The sequence below is a fragment of the Dipodomys merriami genome, unplaced genomic scaffold (assembly GCF_024711535.1).
Source record: "Dipodomys merriami isolate MVZ:Mamm:240054 unplaced genomic scaffold, mDipMer1.0.p SCAF_15, whole genome shotgun sequence".
NCBI lineage: Eukaryota > Metazoa > Chordata > Mammalia > Rodentia > Heteromyidae > Dipodomys > Dipodomys merriami.
The window spans coordinates 21,915,919-21,935,111 of NW_027202826.1; the positions used below are offsets into that span (position 1 = coordinate 21,915,919).

A 19,193-nucleotide genomic window follows, 5' to 3' on the forward strand; every position below is an offset into this window, starting at 1 on the left:
TAGTTACATATACCCTTCACTTTCTGAAAGATGAATGATTTCCACCACAGAAACCAATGCTTATTTGATTTGGATGTGTTGCTGGTTAATAAAAGAGAACATGATTGTCTCTTTGATCTCTGCTTTGAATTGGATTCATCTTATAGTAGTTTGATAAACTAATAAAGGCAATAGTGAACACATTTTGCATAAAGCTTCTGACTTAACATATGTTCTAATTAAATGTGACTTAAATATGACATATGTTCTATTTAATGAAAACATAGATAATCTGTCATGCTTCAACTTAAAATCAGAAAATGGTGCATAATTTTGCACTGTTATATGTTGTAACAATACAGGAAAAATAAGTCTCTCATTTAAGACTTTAGTATTCTTGAACAGAGCAGGTTGATTGTAATCAATATTTATATTACTCTTTTGTTTTCTCTTTCTGTTGATGACCCAAATCATGCTTTAAAAGTGCTCCTTTCTTTGTTGTTGTTTTTAGAAATCATATGAGAATGATGAACTATTCACATATAATGTTCATGTAGTCTTGGAGAAGCGAGATGACTGCATAAATATTTAGGAAATTTACAATAAGGAAATTGTGAAGTGTCTAAAGAGTTATTTTTTTAAGTTTATCAACTTTATGTAATTGTTTAATATATACTTGTGAAGATTTTTAGGGCTAAAAATGACATCAGTTCAAAGCTGACTCTTATTACCTTCTTCCTGGTGTGAAGACCAGCCCTTCTACCCACCTTCTTTTGACCAAGGCAGTGAGCAGCCTGTTTTCCAACCCCTGGATCATCAAGCCACAAGTTTACCTTCAAGGGGTGAGCGTGCATTGTCTAGGTGGTCTGCTCTTCCCACCTGCACCTGCACGGCTTCCTGCAGTTACATTACTTCTTGCAAATGTTCTGAAGACTAGCCTAGGAGTTGCTAGCCTTCAGCCTGAGCATGTGAAGCAAATAGCCCAAATGGTTACCTAGTGCTGATTCTCTGTGCCCAGAAAAGCATGGAGCCTTTCCTCTCCTTTTACTGTGTCATATATCACTTTTCTTCTTTTCTGAGTTTCGAAATATTATCCAGATATTGGGTCGCAAGATAAGTAGATGAAATGAGGAATTTCAAAGCAACTGAGATGAAGGGTTTGGTTCCTTTTTCCAGGTAGCTGTTAGACATAATTTAGTTTTCCTCCCCTTCCTCTGCTGAGGCATAGAAATTTAGTTTTATCTAGAAATTAACTACACTTTAGCTTCTTTCAGTATGCATCTTGTAATAAAATAAACCTTAATTTCTGGTTTCAAATAGCTAATTTGAAACCATTTAAAGTATTTGGATCTCAGCAAACTCATTGGCATCACAGGACAATAATTCTTGCCCTTTTGGCTTGGAGCATTAGTATCATTGTAGGACCACAAAATGATGAATGTTTTCATTGTGCAGGAAAATTTTGTAGAAAAGTAAGTGGGATTATAGTTCTTTTACGAGATTTTATTTTCATATCCACTCATAGGTTTAAGAACTTATAACAGTTTATGTCAGAACTGAAATAAAATACAATTGTGTTAAATATTTTCTCTACTGATAGGGAACTGGATATAGTTATACATGTTTGGCCCAATAGGGAACTAGATATAGTTATACATGTTTGGCCCAAGGAATCAGAACAGTGGGATTAGTTTCAGTCCTTTATAATTTATTCCAGGTATGGCAGTTGACATACTGTCATCTGTTTGTCCATGATCTCCCTTTGTCGAATAAGGTAAAGTTGAAATCATTTTTCTGAAATATTGACAAGTGTATGCCTCAGAGAGAAAGAAAAGTCTAGGTGTGTTAAAATTACTGAAAGATTGTCCTTAAAATTACATTGGGGTATCTTTTACAGCAGATCTCTTCCCGTGTTTTTCAAGCTACTTTTTTAGTGTTGGCATGCTCATAAAATTTCTGATCCTTTTTTCAAGAGTAATAATGCTACGCAGCTTGCAATTCTGTTGTGAACCAACTCCTTTCTTGCTATCTTCCCCTCGCCCCACCATCATTGTTCTCACCAAGCTCTGAATTTACCAATATGGTTAAATGTACTTCTGATGGTAATGCTCCTTAGGAATATATGTATATATACACATATGTGTATGTGTATATATGTGTATATATACATAGATATGTACATACATATAGCTACATGTATGTATGTATTCAAATATTGAGAATTCAGAATACTTTGAATATTTATATTCAAATACTTAAAATATTTGAATGTAAGTGGTTTAATTGTAAATTTCTATCCTTTGATGTCAGCTAGGTACCTGATAGCATTTATTAAATTTATCATAGATCTTTCCCTGATGATTTATGCTTTATTATGAACTCCCAGAAGGAGCAAGATTAAAGTAAGTTTAAAATAAAAAAAAAAACTCAACCTCTGTTTCCTAAAAGTGAGTATAAGGTCTCTTACTCACTTTTAAGATTTACTTGAGACAGTGTGTATCAAGGAGAATTTTCATGGTTTTTATTTCCTTCTTCTTATACAATCATTTACTGTAATTTGGAGATGCCATTTTTCAATTTCTGACTTACTTTGATAACAGCACATTGTTGCTAGTTTATAGTATGATAAATTGTAGTAACAAGCATAGCATTTATCGAAAGCAGAACACCCTAATTCAATTTTATAAGCCTTCAGGTCTGGAAAATAGGTAACATAATTATAGAAATTGCAGGCAGTGAGGTTACTTACCAGGATATCAAATGTGTATAATGTTTTGGAGTGCCCAAAGAAAACTGATATTTTAACAGATATCGATAAACATGGATGACTGTGGATCCTATTTTGTCATGGCTACAGTAGTTTTGGTAAAAGTCATTGTGCAGTTTTTAGGAGACACTTGTGTGAGATTGATGGGCCATGATGGCAGTCACTGGGGATATTAATACCATGCATCTGTCAGGGAATGTCATACAGTCCATCAACGGCTCTTAGAAGGCCGCTTTCTCAAATTGCTTTCCATATGTTTGGATACTTATGTACATATTTAATAACAGGTAAAATAGCCAATAAATCTCTACATGCACTCATTTCCCATATCATTTCATAAAGTAAGTCCTAGATTTTTCCCAATGATGACTGTTGGTTTTTATTTCAATTTCAAGACTCCTAGCCCCAAAGTGCTTTTCCTATGGGAAGGGCAGGATACATTTTCATTAAAGCCAGTCTCTAAGACCACTGGCAGCCCCAATCTGGATTCTCATAGCAGTAGCTAAGGGGCCTCTGTTTTTGGCTAACATTGGAGCCAGATGGTAAAAAAGCTGCCTCAACTGGGTGTCAGCTTTAGTCCAAAGGAAGCAGTGTCTGAAGAGATTTTCACCAGTGTGAATACTCCTTGTTCCTAAGCTACATGAAGTTGTAAACATCTAACTAGTTCCCATCAGGCATCTACAGAAGTTTCTAGAACCATCTAAAATACGCTTAGGGATTTTAAATTCATACTTCAAAAATCCATTAGTATGCTTTAAAAATTTACAATTTAATCTTTTTTTGCTTGATTCTACTCTATTCATTTTTGTTTGTTGCAGAGAAAAAATTTAAATACAAAGCTTTTCTCTTATACTCAGATTTAAGTATTACTTCCAGTAGTATCAATCATGGATTGATCAAAGCCAGGTATGACTGCAGGACAGTGTTAGTGGTGATAATGAACTCCTCTGAGAAGATGGGACAAATTTCTCTGACTCATACTTTTAATAAATACTGCATACAGGTAGAGCAACTTGAGAATGGAGGAGAATTTCTGCTCAGTCAGTTCTCCTGGATTATTGATCTAACAAAGGGAGAAAACTATTTTTTTTTGGCTCTGCAATCTGCAAAGCCCCTTCTATGAAGGAAACATTTTGAAATATTTAAAATGTTCTGTTTTGAAAAGCCTTGACTAAGGCACAATAGAATAGAGAATTGAAGAAAGCATAAGAAACAACAAAAATATTTGCTTTAATTTACCTTCCCAGAATTTTTTTCCAGCTGAAGATTTGCTTATATTTGTGTTAAGAGTAGAAAAAAAAGACCATGTAGAAAGTGATTATGGTGTGAAAATATTCTTAGAGCCATTCTTTATTTAGTGGTTTTAAAACATATTGAAACTAAGTGATTTTCTGCAGTAAAATATGCAGATTTTAAACATGAACAAGTTAGGTTTAAATTCGATTATATTTGAAGACAACTTTTTTTTTCTTCCCATTTTAGCTTTATTTTTTTAAAATTTTATTTTATTTGTGAACATACTGTACAGAGGAGTTACAATTACATGGGCAGGATAATGCGTACATTTCTTACCAAGCATTGCAGCCTCCTCCTTTGTTTACCCTTCACATCCCTTCCCAGCCTCCCCCCTCCCCCCCAATCCCAATTTGAAGACAACTTTTTAACTAAATATATTGGCTCTATTTCTTACTCAGTGACATGGATTAATTGATAATTGAATTATGCTAATCAGGTACTTATGCTGGTGTTTCCAGACAAAATAAACATGTGGTCACATTTCTTTTTAATGAAGTTTATATTATGGGCATTATTATGTCAGTGTTCATATGTCATTGTGAATTTTATGTTCATTAGAGGCAATGTTCAACTTGAGTTAGAAACTTTTATAATGTAGAATTCATTAATCCATTTCATATTGATATTTAAGCCAATAAACATAAAAATGTATTCTGATAGTCCATTATGTTTGTCCATTAGTGTTTCCACAGTCTCCTTTAACTGCCACATAGTGAAAATAAATTACAGGTTTCTTTTCCTAATTTATTTTGTAACTTGAATGCATATTAAAGCAATAGACTGAATTTTCCTTTTTAATCTGAGATCAGTATAGAATCTCCAAATTTGAACAACCGCAAAAATCCCACAATAATGATTACTGTAATTTATGTAGTTTTATCCTCTGAAAAACATAGCCATTTTTTGAGACTATCAAGCAGTCTAATGTTTAATATAGCTACCTTGTGATGTAAACTATACTCATATAATACTTCTTTAAAGAGACAAAAAAATTGAAAGTAACATGATTATCAAAAACAGATCTTGCCAGGCTTTAGCTCACCCTGTAATCCTAGTACTCAGGAGGCTGGGATCTGAGGATCACAGTTCAAAACCAGTGTGGGTGGGAAGTTGGTGAGAATCTTCAGTTAGCTACCAAAAAGCAGGAAGTGTGGAGGAGATGTGGCTCAAGGGGTAGAGCACTAGCTTCGAGCAAAAGCAGCTCAGGGACAATGCTCAGGCCTTGAGTTCAAGCCCCAGACATCCCCCCTCCCCCCCACACAGATCTCGCAGTAGAACATAGGAGTTTTAGCATATTTGCAGCTGGAGATATGATTGAGAGAGCATCCTTTAACCATGAGGAGGTAAGTATGCTCTCTTTCTAGGGGTGAAGAGGCAGATGCATACTGGTCAGGAGATTCTTCCTAATGGTCCTTTATGAACAGAGAATCACAAAGGTCATGGTGACATGTGGCCACCATTAGTATAGAGAACAGTTAAGAGTGCGTGAACAAGCTTTCTCTCACATAATAATGGTTCCAGAAAAGTCCTCAAACTGCTTTTCTCCTTTATGTCTCTATATCAGGAAGCATTTGAAATATTGTGTGTTAGTGTTGAGGAGTTGTGATTTTGTTTTTCTGCATCAACCCACATTCTTTTCAGATCTAAACGAGTGTGGCCTGAAGCCCCGGCCCTGTAAGCACAGGTGCATGAACACATTCGGCAGCTACAAGTGCTACTGTCTCAACGGATATATGCTTATGCCGGATGGCTCTTGCTCAAGTATGTCAAGAATCTTAACTGCTTTCTAAGGGCTTCGGGCTTGAATTGTAGCATGCTCTGGTAGCATGCCTTTGGGAACATGGCCTCTTGGGTCCGTCCAAACAGGATGTGTGTATGTGTTTATAAGTGTGCCTAAGGAACTGAAATTCAGAATAAGAGGTACCCATTTTAGATGTGTGACATTCTTTTATTGTGGATGCCGATTTTGAATTGACTTGGAAATGATGGTTAGAATAGAGATCGCAAAATTGAGGGCAATGTGTTTATCCCTGTGTTCTACTTGTATGTAGAGCTATTATAGGTAGAATTTTTTTAAATGACTGATTATTGAGATACTGCTCAGAGAGAATCTATCGGGTCGGCTGTGTGTTTATGAACATAAATTCCTTCTCACTTCATTTTTATCTTTGGTAATAGTCTGAAGATTTTAAGTTTCAGAAGTGAACAAAGGAAATGCATATATCATAAACGCAGATTTGCTGTATATTTTTCACAAAAAGAAGTAGATTTTCCTACTAATGTTAGAATGCATTTGTAAAATGGACAATAATCTACAACTCTGCCTAGCTGATGGATGAACTGAGCTTGTGTTTTTATCATCTTCAACAATTAATGACTTAATTTTTATTTTTATCAAATGACCCGTTAACGAGGCTATATTTTATAAAGTAAAAAAAAAAGTAAAAAAGACTGGCAGATTGTACTTATCGCTCTCTATATATAACAAAGGACAGTTTTGGAATGGCGTGTTTAGCACTATGTGGCAGGAACACAAAAGCCTTCTGATACAGCAAGTCACTGAGACATCTGCCCTCCAGAGAGATTTCATGGATGATTAAGGTAGTTATTTGGATGTTTTGGTTAAGAACAGCACTTAGACTGAGTAATCTGGAAGGATACCTCAATTTTCTACTTTCCTTGGCCACTGAAAAAATTTCCAGATAATCTATGTGAGTTCGAAGTCTTATATGTGTCTTTAAATTCTTTAAAACATTTGAATTTGCTCCAGATGATGGTGATGATAAACTCACCTCTTAATCTTTCTTACAAAATGGGAAGTCTTGCCCTTTGTTCATTTTTAAACGATTAAACAATTATTACCATATGTTAATCACATCAAATATTGGATTTTATTATATTGTCATGTATCTATGCATATATACATATATATATATATATATATATATATATATATATATATATATATATATATATAAAGTTGCTTGCCATATTTCCCCCACACTCTTGTCTCTTGACCTGCCTTCCACTCCTGGTATCTCCTTCCATTTTCCCTCTTTTTAGAAGGTTCGTCAATGGAGGCCTCTTTGTTGTCATTATTTATTCATTGTTACTCACTCTGGACAGGTGAAGCACATAGTTATTTAAATTACAGATTGTTTCCTAGCCCTCTGAGTCAGCCGTCGCTCTGTTCTCAGGTGCACTAACGTGCTCCATGGCCAACTGTCAGTATGGTTGCGATGTGCTGAAAGGACAAGTCCGATGCCAGTGCCCCTCCCCTGGCCTGCAGCTGGCTCCGGATGGGCGGACCTGTGTGGGTAAGTTGAAGAAGCAAGCCCTTCTGTCCACAGTCTCTGCAGGACAAAGGCAGACAGAAGGTTGAAGAAAGGGAAAAGACACTCCCTTACACTAGCTGCCAGATGTATTCACAGAGGACCTCTGTGAATGGTCCATAGGAACCTTGTTTCCTCAGGAATGGAGGACAGGAGGAAACTCTGGGCAGAGCAAATCACATGTGCCAAGGCCCTGAGATTCAACAAAGTACAATGTATAGGAAGTCAAGAAGAGCCCAGTATTTCTAGAATGTCCGAGGCAAGCGGGAACAATGAAGTAGCCAGGCTGAAGAGATTGATGGGGCTAAATTATCTATTACACCACAGGGGTTAGATTTATTTCCTAGGAAATTAAGATGGCAGTATAGACTGTGGCTGAGTCTGTTACAGTGTCAAACCTGGCTCCGCTAGATCTAGACAAGTAACTTTAGTTAGGCAAGGAACTTTCTTGCGTATGAGTTTGCATCTCTTTATTAAAGTCATGCTGTACAGAACCATTTTGGGCACTGGATGAGACCCTGTCTTCAGAGACTAGTACGGTACCTAGCATGTGATCAAGATGACATGAAGGTACTAAGTAATCAAGAGATTTACTGAGCAGCTTCTACCTTCCAGGCATTTCACTAGATATACAGTAATGATAGAGTGGATCTTAATGAAATCAACATTCTAGTCAGTGATTAGACAAAAGAAATAAGAATTGCTTAAATTATGCTCAGGGCTAAATGTTAACATGAAGCAATATGAGAATAACCCCCTAGAAAGGGTCTGTTTTAGAAAGTAATGGTCAAAGAAAGCCCCTTACACATATGGAGAATCTGCCAACAGTTGAAAATATTGCCGGCTACGGCAGTAAGAAAGAAGTTGGCTTGAGTGTGGATTTTGTAAATTTATTTTGTTTTCTTTTTAAGACAGACACTTAGTAGCCCAGGCTGGCCTTGAACTCTTGAGACTCTGTCTCAGCCTAGAGTGCTAGGATTACAAATGTCCACTGCCACACGTGGCCTTTGTGAGGTTTGAAAAGAAGTAAGTCACTTAATTGAAGAGCATGAGTAGGTGGTGTCTTGAGACATAAGCCATAGTTATAGATGAGGAATATTTATTGTAGGTCTTCCAAAATGACATAGAGACAAATATAAATTTAATTCAAAAAGTGAATAAAACACTTAAAAGGTTTCAAGCATAATAATGACCTCATGTTGTAATGGAATTATTTTGATAGTTTGGTAGTGAATACTTTGGAGAAGGTAAGACTGGCAGCATGAAGACCAGTGTGGAGATTCCTCCAACTGTGTGTGGCTGGTGACTGTGGCTTAGAAATAGGGTTATAGCAGTGGTTACACAGGCTTAATAATTAATTGTTGAGAAGTAGAATTAACTGAACTTGATGATTTGGGAGTTAAGGGAATGAGGATTGTAAAGGATGACTCCTTGAAGTTAAAACCTTTGCTTCAACTGTGTAGACACAGTGTATGTTCTAATTCAGGGTATGAGAAATCACAGCTGGCATTAGCGGGATGCAGGGATTTGGAGATATGAAATTTGTGTTTGCTTTTGAGCTACTGTGTGTCAGGCAACAGTGGCTGTCAGTTATTTGTCTTAAACCTACACTGTCTGAACATGCCCTCATGCGTACTAAGATGTAATTAACTTATGTTTCTAGATGTTGATGAATGTGCTACAGGGAAAGTGTCCTGCCCCAGATTTAGGCAGTGTGTCAACACTTTTGGAAGTTACATCTGCAAGTGTCATAAAGGCTTCGACCTCATGTACATTGGAGGCAAATATCAATGTCATGGTAAATAAACTCCATCATTGTTTTGTGTTTGTTCTATCACTGGAATGTCTCTGAGCCACAGTGATGGTTGGGATGTTAGGGATGGGGAAAGGGCATAGGCAATGAATTAAGACAAACCAACCAATGTCCAGGTAGTTCTGGATACAAATGTTATGCTATTTTTTTTCTTGTTTATCTGCTGGATTTATGTGGACCTTTGCATTGGAAAAAAATCGTTTTTGATCGTGTGTGTGATTTTGCATGTCATCACACCATTTCTTAATGAAATTACTCCTTCTCCTACCCGCGAATGCAGATGTAGATGAATGCTCTCTTGGTCAGCATCAGTGCAGCAGCTTTGCACAATGTTACAACGTACATGGATCCTACCAGTGTAAATGTAAAGATGGCTATGAAGGCGATGGATGGAACTGTGTGTGTGAGTAACACTTGTTTCCCAGCAGGAAATACAGGATTACATAAATGCCGTTGCTGGGGAAGATAAAGAATGTATTAGTTATCAAAGACATATAATGTTCATAGTTAAAGCTATTAGTCTATGTTTTCTAAAAACAGCAAAATCACTTGCTACAGTATTTTTAAAATGAAAGTCTCAATAATATATTCTGATCTTAAAATTATAGAATTTTTTGACTCTCAGCTGCTTCCTTTAGCAGGAAAAGCATGGTATAGTCCTCCCTGAGAAATAAATAGCTATATATTATGATACTAGTTTGAATATGTTCTTCATTTTTGTTCCTTCATTCTACACTTCTCTACTATTGAAAAATAATGCTAATATAATTTCCTCTACATTCAAGACTGCTTTGCTTAAGTTTTTATAAGCTATGTTTGGAGTAGTGGATTAGATAAACATGAAAAAAATACACACTAAGATGAAAGCTTTTACAAACCCAGGGCCACACTCAGCATACATTTCACATAGCACTAGATAATTTTTAAAATTTCCTAAGTAAAATATTTACTGAAAACCATGGGGCATAAAACCATCTGGATTAAAGGGGCTTTTGAAGGGTCATGTAGCCTTCACCAGGCTGAGGTATATCATTCCAGGCAGATTAAATATTGATGTTTTTGGTGAAGATTGCCAAGGGAAAAGATTCCATAGATGATTATCATAAACTCTGAATTTTTCGATGTAGAAAGCAATTGTATAAATTAGTAAGGGGAAAGGAAAGTCAACTATGAAAATATCTGTAGAACATTTAGTCATGAATTGTCTATCTATATGAATGTAGGTATGAAAAGGATTAGTCTTTAGAAAATTCTAAACACAATTTAATAATATGCATGTAGCATAGGTGAACTTCACTCTGTACCTTTCTTAGATTGGAAGGAACTAGTAATGTCTGCATTGTTCAAAATCTTGTCAATTGATGTTTGTTATCACTGCACAAATATTTAAAACATTTTGTATTTCAAAAAGTAATACATATTCCTTATAGAAATCCCAGTATATTTTGCACACATTGAATTTCTCACCCACACATTTGCTATTAGGAAGGTAACAGGATCCACAATAGGTAATAATCTAAATGTGGGAAGACCAGTTGGCATGTGGTCTTTCTCTGTGGGTGCATGCATTTTATAGTATAATGTCTTTTTAGACAGAAATGATTACATACTAACGTAAATCTATGGATTTTTTTCAGATATTCCCAGAGTCATGATTGAACCATCAGGTCCAATTCACGTACCAATGGGAAACAATACGGGTTTAAAGGGTGATGGAGGACATACAAATTGGATTCCGGATGTTGGAAGTACAAGGTGGCCTCTGAAGACACCGTATATTCCTCCTGTCATTACCAGCAGGCCCACTTCTAAACCAACAACAAGACCTACACCAAAGCCAACACGACAACCTACTCCACCACCACCGCCACCACCCCTCCCCACAGAATTCCTAACACCTCCACCACCGCCTACCCCAGAGAGGCCTTCCACTAGAGTGACAACCATTGCGCCAGCTACCAGTACATCAAGTGGGATTACAGTTGACAACAGGATTCAGACAGATCCTCAGAAACCCAGAGGGGATGTGTTTAGTAAGTTACACAAATGTTTCTATGTTTTTTTTTTTTTAATAGGCTCTTTGTGGTGACATTTCAATCCTAGGCCTTGTCTTAAATAAGAAACAGATAAAGAGAAACGCTAGATAGGCCATATATCCCTACTGATAAATATTATAAAGAACTATGTAAAGAAATGATGGAATTGAGGAAGTAGGAAGGACTGTGTATAGAAATGGAAAGACTGGGAAGTGGAGATGTGGCTCAAATACCAGCCTGGAGCAAAAAAGTCAAATGAGAGTATGAGTCTCTGAGTTCAAGCCCTAGTGCATGGGCACGTGTGTGTGTGTGTGTGCGCGCGCGTGCGTGCGCACGGGTGTATGCATATGCACATGTGTGTACACACACATACACAAGGAAAAGAGAAAAGGAAGGAAGGAAAGAGAGAGAAAGAAGAGAGAAAGAGGAAGGAAGGGTGGGAGGAAGGAAGGAAGAAAGGAAGGATAGACTAATAGATATCATCATAGGGTAGTCCAATATGGGAATTATTCTAACAGAGGTAGATGTATTGAAAATTCTTAAGCGATGAGAAACTTACTATTTAACTCTTTTGTGTGTGTGTGCTTATCCTGGGGGTGTGAACTCATTGCTTGGACACTGTCTCTGAACTTTTGTGCTCAACACTAGTGTTGTGCCACTTGAGTCACAGTTCCACTTATGACTATTAAAAAATGGGTTGCTAATTGGAGATAAGAGTCTCATGGACTTTACTGCCTTCAAACCATCCTCAAATCCTCAGATCTCGGCCACCTGAGTAGCTGGGATGCCAAGTGTGAGCTACTAGTGGCTAGTGTATCTTTTAATCCAATGTTCATTCAGTGGACATTTTTTGGTAGCACTGGGCTCTGAACTGCCTGTTTGTCAGGCAAATACCACTTTAGCCACAACCCAGTTCCCTCCCTCCCCTCTCCTCTCCTCCCCTCTGCTCCTCTCCTTTGGTTATTTTTAAAATCAGGCCTCACATTTATGCCTGGGATGACCTTGAACTGCAGTCCTCTTGAGCTCTACCTTCTGAAGAGCTAGGATTAGATAATGAGCCACCAGACCCAGCATCAGTGAACATTTTCCACTGTCCACTAGAGTGCCACATCTTAAAGTAGGCATTGGACTTGAAAAGATGAAACAGAAAAACTTATAGTGCAGTGAGAAAAATAATCACAGAGGAAATACCTGGTACTTTGTTCACGAATGAGATTCCTGTAGGACATTATGGGAGGGGAGAGAAGGAATATCCAGTCAGCTTTTGGGTATGGATTATTCAGGGGAAGGGAGACTTCCTGATAGGAGAAAAGGGGGTTGAGGAAATGGAGGCCTTGTTAATGAAGCTAGCACAAGAAAGGCCCAGAAGAAGGAAGCATTTTTGCATAGGCAGTGACTTAGAGGATCACATCCTGGAGAGATAAAAGAGGGGGGACAGCTCCCACTGTATTCACTGTCAATTGTGACTAGCTCTAGATTGGAGCTACTTTATATCCAAGACTCCCACATTTAAAAGGGAGGTCATGCTAGAGGGCACATTCTCAATGAGAAGAGAAGTTATAGAGACAAAATTTGTATTTTCATCCACTGTTTGGTTCCGGTATGTATTCCTCTGTTCTGTATTACTTTGTTCATTTTTATTAACTTGTATTTATATTTACTTCTCTCCCTCCCTCTTCTTTTTTTTACATAATATCAGTTTCTTCTTGGTCTTTACCCAGACCTTCCATGGTGGAATCAAATTTTGTGCCTTTCATATTTTATAGAATACTGATGTTTTAATTCTTAAAAAAAAGAAAAATAGAAGCTGCCGTTCACATGTATAAAACCCTTATTTTTTTCTCCCTTTTAGGCTTTTGTCTGTTTAAAGAGAGATGAAAGATTCTCTAATTCTGTTGTGGTCATGTACATTTCTGGGAATCAATATAATTTTTAGATTATTTGGCAATTTAAGGTAAAAAGGTGTTCTAACATAAAAATACATTTATCATTTGGTTAAATATTAGTCTTTAAAAGCCTCTCCATTATTCCTATCCAGAGCTACACATAAGTGAATTTCACATAATGGTAAGTTAGAAGGATACATTTAGGGAGATGCAGGGTTTCAGTGATTCTTAAGGGCACTTGTTGTAAGAGAGTGTGATCTTAAAGACATGCCTGGGAGAGGATTAGCTTGGTCCTGTGCCAAGGCTGTTGCATGCCGCAGATAGTGGTGCTGCCTTTAGACATGCCTGCCAGAAGTGAAATTCCACTCTCACTTCATCTTCAGCCATAGCTGCTCATTAAGTTGAGCACACAAGGAACTATTCTGGACACTTCTTAACTTGTCATCTTGTGGTTAGAGCATGCATTCTGAATAAGGGAAGGGCTTTTAATTCAGAAAAACATGACTAGTCTGTATTCACAGTGAACAGAAAAAAGAACCTAACGATATTTCACCTCAACTTTTTTATTCATTGAGGATTATTTTTCAGATGACTTCTTAAGGTACCCTTCACAACTCTCAAATCTCAGAAAAGAATTTGGCTGTCTTTGCTTTGTAAGTTTTTAGAATTATGTCTATAATTTAACAGGCTCCTGTAAAGAGGATGTTTTTCAGTGAAAGGCCTGTTAAATAGAGTTTTTCTCTATCATTTGTGTTGTCCTTTGAGAAAAGACTTAAAGATATTTTTTAAAAAAAGAAGTTTAAAAGGCCAGCATTAGGTAGATGTAAAATATAACAATGTGCCTATGCATATATTCATCTGAATCATACAAACTAGAGGAAATGTGTCACCAGCCTCAGTTGCTATATTATTGCAGAACATGAGAATGCATTGAAATTCCAAGAACCAATCAATAAGAAGGAAAAAAAGTTTCTTTTTTTACTGATTTGTACTTTGCTGCATGATCAATGAAATTGTCTCCCCTCTTCCCGTCTACAGAGTTTGTAGTCTCTAGCTAGTTTGTTTCCATTGTTTTTAGTTGTGGAAATACTGTGGTCTCTTATTTCTGATTCTCAGTGGTGATGAGTGAAAAGATTGTTTCTTCTAAGAGGTGAAAAGGTCTTTAAACCAGTTTGTTCTCTTGTAAACAGCAAGGCCCACAGAGACCCTGAGGAGATGCCTGACATCTCCGTGAAGATTACATTTCTGCAAGTGTTTTGAAGGAGTGAATTGTCACTGCGTCTAGGTCAGGATCTAGTGCTGTGAATTCTGGAAGTTTTCAAAATTTGTATTGATTTATATTTTCATTGTATCCTATAATGGATGATAAAGAAAAAAACACATTTCTGTCCAGAAAATATACAGATTTAAGTTGAACCTTTATTTGGCTATAAAGTATTGCATTTGGTCTCCTCATTTGCAAATCCTGAATCATGATGGTATACACCTCCGTGGATAGCTGTATGAATTAGATGGAAACGTACATGTGAAATTCTTACCTTGACACATGATTTAATATTTATTTTCCTGTTGAACTAGTAAAGCTGAAGTCATTTGTATAGCAAGGATAGCATTTCCTCATTCAGAATAACTTTGGGTTGTAATCTGAAGGTACGTATATATGTATATGTATTTTGGAAGTACTGGGATTCGAACTTAGGGCTCATGTTTGCTAGGAAGGCACTCTTACCACATGAGTCACACTCCAAGCCCTTAAGCATCCTTTTATTTTCTGATGCTTTTTATTATGGCTCATTATCACTTTAATACTATTTTTGGATAAACATCTTTTGGAGACAAATTGATTTGCAAGAATGAGCTATTAAATGAATAGAAAAAAATAAATATGAAAATGTACTACTTTGTATGTCCCTTGTTTATTACCAAGTAATTGGAACACTGTGTTTCATTTAGATGTTTCTAGCACCACATTAAGCAAGTGTGATGTTAAAATAGAGACACTATCACCTCAGCTTCTTTTCTGGGAAAATAATGACAATTGCCTTCTCAGAAATGAATCTGTTCAGATGACAAATACGATGGGTCTGATATTCATCAGACCCTCTTCATTAAATATTCTTTTTGTGGATGCTTTGATATCCATATTGCATGGTAACCTTCCATGCCTCTTTCTAACCCACCAAGGAGTTAGTGCTGTACTCAGTCCAAGAGCCTTACAGTGTTGATATGACACCTGTGTGCAGGTAACCACTTAGTCCTAGCAGCACAGCGAACCCTCATGGTTCCCTTTGGTTTTGAACTGGGAAAGAGAGAAAAGGCTGTTGGATGTCCTCTTGAACCAGAGAAGTTGTGTTACAGTCTGGTCCTCTGGTCATGCTTAGAGAAGACGCATCATTTATATATCCTGTTCTCCTGGATGTTTGCTAGGCAGTGCCATGGGGTTGTTCTGAGAATTTATGGAAGATATATACAATACATAAAGGAGCAAGAGTTGTGTCACGAAGATCAGGCTTGTGACTGCGTAACTGTGTCTGCGTTCCATCTTTCATCAGAGATTTGATTCTTTTTCCAGTTGTCACCACTCCCAGGCAAGGACTCTTTTGAACTCTGTAGATCCTTTCTATGGGATGGAAATAACGATAACAAGATCTTATTCCTGTGGGGTTCAGAGAACCTTATTGCTAGTAATCAACACATGGCTAAGAATTTCCTCTAATGTGGTTAAAAAAAATCACAGAAGCTCATTTCTAGTCTTCCCATTTTCTTCGGCAAAAGTTCTAAATCTGAAAGGAGAGAAAGGGGAGGGAGGGAAGAAGGGAAATGCTGTCTCATAAAACCCATCATTCATCTCTATCCTCCAGTCTGTAGTCTTAAAAACTCTAGGTTTGTTTTTCATCTGAAAGAGCCATTCAAATGTAAAGATAATTCCATATGGACCTTTCTCTTTTTGTAAGTCTAGAAGGTATTTAGGAAAGTGGTATCTGTAACATTTTATTCCAACAGCAAATGCCAGAACTAGTCTGGATAATGTCATAGGAACTACCTTAGAACAGTAACTGAATTTGCAAAGCTACCTTTAATAAATAGTGCTTACAGTTTGCTATCATTGCTCTTGCAAGCATTTTGGCAGTGGCAAGTATATATGGTAATATTTACATTACTTCTCTGTTCTGTGCTTACTTTTAAAGTCTTCTGGATAAAAATAGACAATTGGGCATTTGAAAAAACTTTTTTGTGAACATAGATTATATATTAATATTATCGTATTTCTTGGAGAAATATATTTAATAAGAAGTTCTTATAAGACGTGCTCTTTCTTTCTTTCTTTCTTTCTTTCTTTCTTTCTTTCTTTCTTTCTTTCTTTCTTTCTTTCTTTCTTTCTTTCTTTCTTTCTTTCTTTCTTTCTTTTTTGGTCGGTCATGGGGCTTGAACTCTGGGCCTTGGCGCTGTCCCTGACTCTTCAGCTCAAGACAAGTGCTCTACCACTTGAGCTGCAGCGCCACTTCAGGTTTTAATTGGAGATAAGAGTCTCATGGGCTTTCCTGCCTGGGCTGGCTTTGAACCATGATCCTCAGATCTCAGCATCCTGAGTAGCTAAGATTATAGGCATGAGCCACTGGTGCCGGCTATTACTTTTCTTAAAATCTATTACTTTTTACAATTGTGTGTGCTGAAATCTGTTACCTTGACAAATTACTTAACTAATTAATGATATCTTGCCGGAAAACAGAAATACAACAAGGATTCTGGGCATGATCACACAACCTGTAATCACAGCTACTCAGGAAGTGGAGGCAGGAGGGTTGGAGTTTGGGACCAGCCTAGGCACAGTGAGTGAGATCATATCTAAGAGTAAAATGCCAAACAAAGAACTTAGGGGTGTGGCACTTATCTAGCAAGCATGAGGCACTAGATTCAATCCCTAGTACCAAAAATAGAAGGGAAAAGACAATACATTGAGATAGACAGTGCTACACAATTTCTCTAGTTATTCTATACTGCACATTTTTGGCTAATATTCAGTTTAAATGTACAATATGCACATTAAAATGTATTAGATATTTTTATAGCTGGATTGTTAATAGGATTCAGAAGGTCTAATTTTAGAGATTCAAAGAAGAATAAGAGCAGCTGGATGTTTGTGGCTCATACTTGTAATCCCAGCTACTCAGGAGGCTGAGAGTTGAGGTTTGAAACCAACCCACGCAGGAAAGACTATGAGACACTTTCCACCAATTAACCACCAAAAGGCCAGAAATACAACTGTGCTTGAAGTGGTAGAATAATAACATTGAGCAAATAAGCTAAGGGACAGTGCCCAGGCCCAGAGTTCAAGGCACAATCAAACACATGCACACACACACACACACACACACACGAGAAATGCAATGCTAACGACCCAAGTCCCATACTTCCCTCCTTCCATTTTATCCACTTGTATAATCAGCAAAAAGAGCAGCAACTCATTAGCTGACTTAGATAACTGTAACCCCTCTGTACATCACTTTGACAATAACAGTAACTAAATTAAAAAAAAAACCAGCAACAACTAGGATGAAGTACAAGTTCAAGAGCTTGTTGTAAGGGCTGGGAAGGTGGCTCAGTGGTAGAACGCTTGCCTTGCATGCATGAGGCCCTGGGTTCAATTCCTCAGCACCACATAAGCAAAAAGAAAAAAGCCGGAAGTGGCGCTGTGGCTCAAGTGGTAGAGCACTAGCCTTGAGCTGAAGAGCTGAGGGACAGTGCCCAGGCCCAGAGTTCAGGCCCCACGACTGGACCTCCCCCCCCCCCAAAAAAAGAGCTTGTTATAAAACAATGAATATACTGTTCACTTCATGGGATCTACATACATTCTAGAGGCAGACACTTTCCAATTTCCTCAGATAGTGGATGCCTTGAAGAAGGAGTATAAGATTATTCAGATATGGGGTGGGGAGTAGAGGACTGGTTCAGCTAGTCCAGGGAGGATGAATGTTGAAAAATCTATGAAAATTATTGCTTATACTGACACATCAAAGATGAGTTACTGTGAGCTAGGGCCCAGGAGAATGAAAAGACAACCATCAGTGTCAGTGCAGAACTTAACAGGAGAAGCAGCAGTGGATGAGAAGTGCACCAAATGAAACTGGAGATGCATGCAGACCTGTTGGTGTGTTGTACTTTATCCTCTCAGAAACAGAAACAGGAAACCTCTGAGGGCTTTAACAGCAGAGTGACAAGATCAGGTATGCATGTGAAAATTATCGTTCTTCTGCAACATGAGAAGAAGAAGAGGAAAGTGGGTCTCATGGGGCATTTAGGATTAAAATGAACAAAATAAAGAATGAAGATAGGCGTCAGTGGCTCATACTTGTAATCCTAGCTACTTAGGAGGCTGAGACACGAGGATGGTAGTTCAAGACTCTTACCTCTAATTAACTAGCAAAAAGCTGGAAGTGGCTCAAGTGGTAGAGTACCAGCCTTGAAAAAAAAGTCTAAAGATTTCAAACCCCCAATACTGGCATGTAGTATGCATACATGCATGTGCATGCATTTGCGCACACATATACACACATGTTGCTATACTTTAAAATTTTCCTCAACATTTTTCTATTGGTCAGTGTTACATCCACCAAAAAGTATCCATGTCTATTACACCTCTCAGGTACTTGCATGACTAAATAGGAGTGTGCAGCTCTTAAAGCAAGCAGGCAGTGTGTTTACAACATGTTAGATTGAGGGACTCAGCTTCTTTTCATGACTATGGAACTCAGGGCCCAGAGGAAGACAGCAGCCACAAAAAAAGAAACAGCCCAGTAGGGCACCGGTGGCTCACACCTGTAATCCAAGCTACTCAGGAGGCTGAGATCTGAGGATCAAGGTTCAAAGCCAGTCTGGGCAGGAAAATCCATGAGACTTATCTCCAATAAACCAGTGCCCAAAGTAACAGATAATGAACAGGTCTTTAAAATCCTTAGATTGTGTCCCAGTGAATTGTAGTAAATGTATTCATGATCAGCCACTGCCAAATTAAGTAGCTGTCGGAAACTAGGTTTTTCTTTAGCTTTATATTTTTTACAAAGCATTTGGTGCTTTGTATGTTTC

The 19,193-nt window shown here is 37.5% G+C and overlaps 1 protein-coding gene across 5 annotated transcripts in view; it reads left to right on the forward strand.

Moving 5' to 3' along the window:
• Positions 1 to 19,193, forward strand: part of Npnt (nephronectin) — a 62,296-nt gene that overhangs the window by 28,656 nt on the left and 14,447 nt on the right. For 3 of the 5 annotated variants that reach the window (XM_070022401.1, XM_070022397.1, XM_070022398.1), the window contains 6 exons: positions 729 to 821; positions 5,684 to 5,803; positions 7,240 to 7,359; positions 9,038 to 9,172; positions 9,468 to 9,590; positions 10,825 to 11,220. In XM_070022401.1, the coding sequence (XP_069878502.1) occupies positions 729 to 821; positions 5,684 to 5,803; positions 7,240 to 7,359; positions 9,038 to 9,172; positions 9,468 to 9,590; positions 10,825 to 11,220 (987 nt within the window). The remainder of the gene's footprint in view (positions 1 to 728; positions 822 to 5,683; positions 5,804 to 7,239; positions 7,360 to 9,037; positions 9,173 to 9,467; positions 9,591 to 10,824; positions 11,221 to 19,193) is intronic. The other 2 variants (XM_070022399.1, XM_070022400.1) reach the window with 1 other exon arrangement.